Raw genomic sequence first — 9,181 nt, 5'->3', positions numbered from 1 at the left:
ACAAAGTTTGTTAGTTCAAGGTGTCCAAGGTGTCTCCAAGGCTTCCCTTCCCTCAAGATTGTTCCTTTTACAGTACCCTTTTGTCATTTAATTCCTCTACCATACTCTGCCCTCTCCCCATGAACATTTTCTCAGTTCTCATGTGGATAATTTAATTAGAATGACTCATCAGTCCATTCTATAAGGTAAGAGAGAGAAGTATTAACAATAATTTAGGTCACTCCTGACTGTACAGCTAAGAAGGTCCAGCTGTTGGAAGGTAAGTTCAAGTTCTCATTGCATTAAATTGCTAATATGGCAGTTAAAACACTTTTGTCCTGATGCCAAAGTCCAGTAACTTTAGTACTTATCCCTGAAATCATTGTCTAAGGAAAAGTCATTATGCAAATAAAAAGTACTGATTCTATGTAACATATTAACAGCATATGAAAACAATTGTGTAAGACCTCATTCATTTTTACGACTTTCTCTACTTCTAGTGCCTCATTGCACAGTACTGTGATCTGACACTGTAAGGCCTAGAATAACGGTAATGTTATGAAAATACTTATTTTTTAATTTGACTGCTGCTAAACTTTGTTTAAAATCTAGTCTCTCAAAAATGGATGAGCAGAATATCTTCAGAAGGGAATTAGTGGATGTTCAAGGTGTCCCTGTCTTCTGGGGCATGGCTGAAGAGTGGTCTCAGGTGGAAACTTTTGAGGCACGGCCAGATGACCTGTTAATAGCCACCTATCCCAAATCTGGTAAGTTCTTTACATTTATTTTTACTTAATGACTTGGTCATGATCCAAATGTTTGAACCTACACATCTGTAGATGACTAATCAGGTCTAACCTGAGATCATTAAACATTTGTTGGGAGAGTTTTATCTTAAATCAGAAAAATTCTGCTGCTGTTGTGAAAAACTAAGAAAAATAAAAAGGAAGATATGTCTGAGGAAAAAAATGCCGCTGTCTTATTTTTCCTTTTTAAAATTCAAATAATTATTATTAAAACATCATATATATGTGATTCAGCAATATTAGGATATATATGTGTAATCTAGAATATATATTAGTCTTTATATATTTACTTTCCTTTCTATAATAATTTTATTGGAATTTTTAATTTGTCTATAATGGTTGTATATTTTCATAAAGTACAGTATTTTTTTTTTTTTATTTTTGAGCGATCTTTGCTATAGGGCATGTGCGTTCATCAGAGAGACAGAAAAAGACAGAGAGACAGAAAGTGAGAAATCAACCCCTGGCCAAGGAGCGATGGCCACAACACAGTCCCTTCTCCATTTTTCTCCAAGGATCTTGGTCACACACACACACACATGCCAGGCGTGAGTTTTAAGCTGCCAGGTTTGGGACTCAACCGCAGTCAACTACATGGGGGTCCAGTGACATAACCATTATGCCATCTGCAGGTGTAGTTTTTTTAAAGCCCATACATAATGTATAATAAACCAGTCAAGAAAATAAACATTAATCATTTCCACTTATCACTATTCACTATTTCACACATTTGAAATTGATTATACTGATTATTTGGAGATAAATATTAAATTGCCACTAACTTTCCTTATTTTACTGTATATAATAATCTATATCCCATTCCACTTGTTAACGTATACTCATATCTGCTAAGTAAGTTCTCCCCATCCATTCCCCCCTCTTTCTTTTGTAGCTTCTGGTATTCACTATTATACTTGCTATTTCTATTCAATCAAGATTTTTAGCTTCTACTAATGAGTAAGGATATATGATAAATATTTGTCAAATAGGGACACTTGACAAAGAGTCAAAGAGTCTGGCTTATTTCACTTCTCAGGTTCATGCATTTTGTTTCTAATGACATAAATTCATCCTTTTATTTAAAATTGATGAATAATAGTCTATTGTGTATTTGTATCACATTTTTTATTCATTCAGCACTTGTTGGACACTAGATTGGTTTTCATATCTCAGCTATTGTGACTAGTGCTGAAATGAACCAGGAAGTGTGAATATCTCTTGCATATACTGATTTTCTACTCTTCGGATACATGCCCTGTAGAGGAATTACTAGATAGCAAGGCAGTTCAATTTTCAGTGGGTCTTGTTTGTTCGTTTGTTTCTTTGTGGGTTTTTTTTTTTTTTTTTTTTTTTTTTTTGGAGAGGTTTTAGCTATAGGGCTAGTGTGCTCTCTGGAAAGAGAGAAACAGAGAGACAGAAAGCAAGAAATCACACTCTACCAGGGGGATGGCTACACTGCAAACCCTTCTCCTCCATTCTCCTCTAAGGATCTTGGGCACACACACACATGCACCAGGCATGAGTTTAAGCCACCGGGTCCAGGACTCAAACTGTGGTCTACTACATGGGCGTACAAAGACATAACCATTACACCAACTGCTGGTCTCCACTTTTCAGTTTCATGAGGAACTTCCATGTTATTTTTCATACTGGCTATACTACACTGTTTCCACAACAGTGTAAAAGAATGCACCTTTTGTCTGCATATTTGCCAGCATTTGTCAATTTTTTGTATTTTGATATTAGCCATTCTCACTGGAGTGAGATAATAGCTCTTTAGAGTTTTGATTTGTGTTTCTTTTCTTTTTGGTAATGTTGGACATTTTAAAATATGTTTTCCTTTTTGGTCATTTGTATGCTTATCTTTGAGAATTACCTTTTAGATGAATTATCCAGTTTTTAATCAATTTATTTCTGCTGAGGGATTATTCAAATTTCTTACATGTGCTGGTTATTGATCACTTGTCAGGTATATGGCTTGGAAATATTTTCTCCTATTTTGCAGTTTGTCTCTTGACTCTGTTGATTATTTTCTTTGCTGTGCAGAAGCTTTTTAGTTCAATGTAATCCCATTTCTCTGGGATTACAAAAATCATAGAATTACTAGAGAACATAAGAAAAAGCCTTTAGGACATTGGTCTAGTCAAAGTTGTTTTAAAGTAAAACAACAGGCAATAATTTTTGATTTTGCATTTAAGTCTTTAATTCATTTTGAGTTAACTTTCTGTTTATGGTCAACGATAGGACTCTAGTTTCATTCTTCTACATATGGATATCCAATTTTCCCAGCACCCTTTATTGAAGATTATATTGGTAACTATCAAAAATCTGAAATATATATATATATAATTTTTTTTGTCTCCAATCCATTGAATGGTGCCCTCCCGTTAGACCCCAACTCTTTTTTTTTTTTTTTTTTTTTTTTTTTTTAAGGTTTTACCCCTAGGGCAACCCTTCTCTTTGGGGTTTTTTTTTTTTTTTTTTTTTTTTTCATAAGGATTTAGCCATAGGGCACACATGCTCATTGGAGAGAGACAGAGAGAGAGAATGAATGAAATCACCCACCCCTGGTGGAGATGGCCATACTGCCTTCTCCTGCATTCTCCTCTGAGGATTATGGGCAGTTAAGCACATGTGCCTGGAGTAATTTTTAAGCTGCCAGGTCTGGGACTTGAACTGTGGTCAACCATCTGGGAGTACAACACATCAACCATCACATCACCTGTTGGTTCCTAGACCCCACCTCTTAAAACTCGTGCCAGTTTCCAAAGCCATTATACTAGGATTCAAACTTGTAGAACTTGAATTGTGAGGGAAAAATTATTATCCTAACCATAGCACTTTCTATACATTTGAATTTCTAAATATTTTGTTCATAAATTTAAGCAACTGATGACCTTATTATTAATTTCAGAAAGAAGAATATAAAATGAGTCAATAAAAATTAATGTATTTAAAATTTGTTTATTTTTTACATTCAATCATAGTGTATCATTACAGCATACTAAATGTGTTTCCCACCCTGAATACACTGTGGGAGTCTAGCGACATAGCCATTACGCTAACTGCTGGTTCCCTCATTTCTTTTTTAATGTCTGAATATTTCATAGTGTACATGTGCCTCACTTTTTCAATCCATCCATCTATTAATGGATAGATTTGGGTTGGTTTCATGTCTTAGGAATTGTGAATAATGCCACAATAAATATGGATGGACAAGTGTTTTTCCAACAGAGAGCATTCCTATTTTCGGGTAGATACCCAAGACTGGAATTGCTGGATCATATTATAGTTCTATCTGTAAGTCTTTGCAGAATCTCCATATTGTTCCCACATTAACTGTACTAATTTACATTCCCACCAAGAATGTAGAAGTATTCCCTTTTTCTACAGCCTTGCCAGCACATATCATTCTTTATTTTTAAATCTTAACCATTCTGATAGGAGTTAGGTGGTATCTATTGTGGTTTTGATTCGCATCTTCCTTAGAATAAGTGATGTTGAACATTTTTCACATGCTTTTTTGGCTGTTCATATGTCTTCCTTAGAGAGTGGTCTGTTCAGCTCATTTGCACATCTTTTTATAGGGCTGATTTCTTTTGCAGGTAAACTGGTTGAGTTCTCTGTATATTCTGGTTATCAGTCCCTTATCTGTGGCATAGTTTGCAAACATATCTTTCTAATCTGAAGGCTGTTGATTCACTCTAATTGTTGTTTGTTTTGCTGAGCAGAAGCTTTTCAACCTGATGTAATCTCACTTGTCTATTTTTGGGATTATAGTCATTGTTTTGAGGGATTTATTTAAGAAGTCTTTCTGGATCCAGCAGGTGGCATAGTGATTAAAGTGCTAGACTCCCATGTGATTGATTGCAGTTTGGTCCCAGGCCCAGTGACTTGAAATTCACACCTGGGCACAAGCGTGTACATGCCCAAAATCCTGAGAGGAGAATTAAGGAGAAGGGATTATGGCATGGCCATCCCCATAGGGGTATGATTTTTTGCTTTCTGTCTATCTCTCTTTGTCTCTCTGGTAAGTGCATGTGTCCTGTATTGTAAAGTGAAATGTCCCTTAAAAAAAAAAAAAAAAAAAAAAAAAAAAAAAAAAAAAAAAATCTCTTAAAAAAAAAAAGAAAAAAAATCTTTGCCTCTTCTGATGTCTCCAAGAGTTTCCCCTGTGTTTTGCAACAGTGGTTTTATACTGTAAGGTCTTAGGTTTAGATCTTTGATCCATTTTGAGTTAATTTGTGTAAGTGGTGAGAAATAGAGGTCCAGTTTTATCTTTCTGTAGGTGAATACCCAGTTTTTCCAGCACCATTTGTTGAAGAGATTTTCTTTTTTCCATTGGATTGTCTTGTGCCCTTTGTCAAAAATCAGTTGGCTATTTGTTTGGGGGCTTATTTGGTGGTTTCTATTCTGTAGCAATTTTTATTTCATCAGGTCTGCTTATAACTTCTGTTTTACTCTGATAGATATAGATGAAAGTAGTAGTGATAAGACTCTGCATGAGAATCAAAGGCTCCTACTAGGAAGTAAACAAGGGCTCCTACTAGAAAGTACACAAATGCTGAATATGGACCTTTGTAGGTAGAAAAACAAGCTTGTTTGCAAAGTATCTTTCTTTTCTTATTACTTTACTGCCTTCTCTCACCAAACTAAAATTGATTAAGACCAAAACTATTATGCATTTCCTTGTTTGAGCTGTGTTTAGAGAAGGAAATGCTGTCACTGAGAATGTACAAGCTCTTTTTTTTTTTTTTTCAGTTTTTTAATATACAGTTGTCTCCTCTTATCCAGATGATGTTCCAAGATACCTAGGGGATGCCTGAAAATGTAGATGGTACCTAATACACACACACACACACACACACACACACACCACACACAGCCAGCATCCATAACTGTGGATTCTTCATCTGTGAATTCATCTCACCACAGATCAATATGTGACGTTGTAATTAAAGTGTGCTATGTTACTGAACACATGCAGACTGTTCCTTGTCATTGTCATCCCTACACAATACTGAGTAACAACTATTTATGTAGCATTTTCATTTTATTGGATATTATACCTAAGATTAAAGTTTATGGAAAGATATATGTGAGTTATATGCAAATATGCTATTCAGTATAAGGGACTTGATTGTCTTTGGATTTTGATATGCTCAGGGAGTCCTAAAACCCATCCCTGAAGACCCAGAGACTATTCAACAACAGGAAATTATAAAAATAGTGTTTTGCCATTATCTTTTTCTTTTAATTGGCAGAAGTCACGTGCACTCACCAGACAGAGAGAGAGATGAAGAGACAGAGAGAGAGAAGGAGGAAGGAAGAAAGCCCCTCCCTCCTCAATGGGGCATGGTCATGCTGCAATCCCTTCTCCTTCATTTATGCGTCCTGCCAGGATTTGGGGCATGCATACACACACGTACAACATGTTTTTCATGTAGCCTGGGTCATGATTTAAAACGGGGTGACCATATGGGATCCAGCTCCCTTAACCACTAGCCTGTGGGCCAGTCTTGGAAGGTATCATTATACTAATAGTTCATCTACAAATATACTCTTGGAGGTTGAATATTTCCTTCATAGTAAAATCTAGATGGCTACACATGCTTAATCACATGATCTTTGGTAGGGTTCCCTCTTTCCTTTATAAACTATCAAGAACTTGTCTTAAAGTTCTTATATATCACTGCCTTCTAATTTTGTTATAAAAATTGCAAGTTAAGGGATCAGCAGTTGGCATAATGGCTATGTCACTGGACTCCCATGTAGTCGACCGCATTTTTAGTCCTGGACCCGGTGACTTAAACTCACTCCAGGCACGTGTGCACATGTGCCCAAGACCCTGAGAGGAGAATGGAGGAGAAGGGATTGTGGCGTGGCCATCCCCTGGAGGGTGATTTCTTGTTTTCTGTCTCTCTCTTTCTGGTGAGCGCCCACACCATATAGCAAAAACCTCTCCCCCCCCAAAAAAATGCAAGTTAAATATCTCTTTATATTGAGTTAAGTCAAGTGCTCTTACCACCCCCTCAAAAAAAAAAAAAAAGGAAAACAAACTTTTCCAATAACAAAGTACACAAAATAGCTAAATTGGCAATTTTTTCAATCAGATTTCATAAACCAGTAAACATTTGAACCATCCAGTGATAGGAGATGAAATCTACATTGTACTTTGATATTAGAGCTCTCTCTTGCTTTCCTTTTTTCTGTGAATCGTTGCTTAAGCCTAAGTCAAATCAGGCAGCAAAAAGTTCAAGGATAGTATTGATTTTGCTATTCTTTTTCTCAATAGTATAATGATCTTTGATGAGAGGAGAGTGGAGATTGCCTAGTATTTATTATTCAGGAACAAGAAGAATGAGTTTAGCAAAAGAAAATCAAAAAGGGGACCTAAGATTCTCTAGTATCTGGAACCAGTCCAAGGCACATTTATGTGTACATCACTCAAAAACATTGCTATGTGTGTGAGTTAATTAATTTAGTTTTTAAAATACCACTCATTATTCAATTTCATAATTATCATTACATTTTGGTGAAGTGAAACAAAAAAAAGAAAAGTTAAGAAGGTATTTTTGTTCTGGGTGTCATGTTTCTTTTTTTTATCAGTGCCTTAATAACCTGATCATTGACTAGCATAGAAAATTAAGTATACTGTATTCCTATATAATTTTGACCCATTTCTCAAGAGATTGGTGAGACCCAATATTATAAAGGTCAGAGTAACTTGATCCATCATATTCAGTCTTTTGTTTATGAATAGCACACTGATCGCCACATATGAATTCTCAAAGTTTCCTTCGCTTTACTTTTTTACCTCTCTACCAAATGTTATCTAAAGAGTACTTGACTCTTTGATTTCAAAGTCAAATAATCTTTTAATAGAAAAAATATATTAATATAATATATAATATAATACATATATTATATTATATTATATATATTGGGACCAGCAGATGGTGTAGTGATTAAATCGCTGGACTCCCATATGGCCGACTATGGTTCAAATACTGGACCCAGTAGCTTGCAAATCACAATGGGCACATGTGAGGAGAATGGAGAAGAAGGGATTGTGGCATGGCCATCCCCCCCTAGTGAATGATTGCTCACTTTCCCTCTCACTGTCTCTGTCTCTCTCTCTCCAATATGTGTCCTAAGGCAAAAATCTCTTTAAAAAAATAGAAAATATATATATACACTGAAAGTCAGAGTCTTTGAAGTTGGCTGCTTCCCCTCTCCCATTTAACACAGGAAGACATGCTATCATTATTTAAATATTCTCTCTTTTTATTTGAGAGAGAGAGATTTTTTGCTATAGGGCACATGTGCTCATTGGAGAGAAAGAGAGAGAGAGAAAGAGAAAACAAGAAAACAACCCCCGGGGCAGATGACTACACCACAATCTCTTCTCCTTCAGTCTCCTCTTGGGATTTTGGGCATGCGTGCACATGCACCCAGCATGTTTTAAGCCATCAGGTCCAGTACTCGAACTGCAGTTGACTATGTGGGAGTCCAGCGATGTAACCATTATACCATCTGCTGGTCCCTGTATTATTTCTATAATAACCTGTTTTGCTTTCCATTTGTATGATTATTTTAATAAAATTTTGCACACATGCAATGCATATGTATATGTTTATGATAGATAAAGAGGAGGAAAGGGGAGGAGAAAAAGTGAAAATAAAGTGCACATTTTTGTTTTAGATGTTATTTACTTCTATAACTCTGTTGACCATCTCAGGCTTTTTTGACAGAAAAATTCAGAGTTTCTTTCATTTTTCTATTTCCTCAGGAACAACCTGGCTCAGTGAAATAGTGGATCTGATCTATAACAATGGAGATACCGAAAAATGTAAACGAGATGCAATATACAACCGAGTGCCTTTCATGGAATTTATAATCCCTGGAATCTCAAGTGGTATTTTTTCTAAATTTTCCTTTTTACTATAAAAGTAAATCCCTCCTTTTGTGATGTTCTTGGAGTCATGATGGAAAACAATACAGAGCTTGGATAACCGAGTTATAAGCATCTATTATAAAAAAGTTAAAATTTGGCTATGTCAATAACCATATCACACTCCTTTCCACTTAAAATATCTGCTTAAAAGGGGCCAGCAGTGGGAACCAGCAGTTAGTGTAATGGCTCTGTCGCTGGATTCCCACGTAGTCGACCGCGGTTCGCGTCCCGGACCCGGTGGCTTAAAACTCACGCCGGGCGCGTGTGCGTACGTGCCCAAGATCCCAAGAGGAGAATGGAGGAGAAGGGATTGCGGCATGACCATCCCCCCCGGGGGGTGATTTCTTGCTTTCTATCTCTATGTCTCTCTCTGCCTGGTGAGCGCACGCGCTGTATAGCAGAAAAAAACCTCTCAAAAAAAAAAAAAAAAAAAAAGGCC

General features: G+C 36.3%; 1 protein-coding gene across 1 annotated transcript in view; it reads left to right on the top strand.

Annotated features, from left to right (window-relative positions):
- Positions 1 to 463: 463 nt before the first annotated feature.
- LOC102468422 (sulfotransferase 1 family member D1) overlaps positions 464 to 9,181 on the top strand; it is a 23,679-nt gene continuing 14,961 nt past the window's right edge. Inside the window, exons 1-2 of the mRNA XM_027766344.1 lie at positions 464 to 746; positions 8,578 to 8,703. Of these exons, the coding sequence (XP_027622145.1) occupies positions 602 to 746; positions 8,578 to 8,703 (271 nt within the window). The 5' untranslated portion in view covers positions 464 to 601. The remainder of the gene's footprint in view (positions 747 to 8,577; positions 8,704 to 9,181) is intronic.

Source organism: Tupaia chinensis, unplaced genomic scaffold, assembly GCF_000334495.1.
Source record: "Tupaia chinensis unplaced genomic scaffold, TupChi_1.0 Scaffold142652_1, whole genome shotgun sequence".
NCBI lineage: Eukaryota > Metazoa > Chordata > Mammalia > Scandentia > Tupaiidae > Tupaia > Tupaia belangeri.
This window is presented reverse-complemented; position numbering and strand designations above follow the sequence as displayed.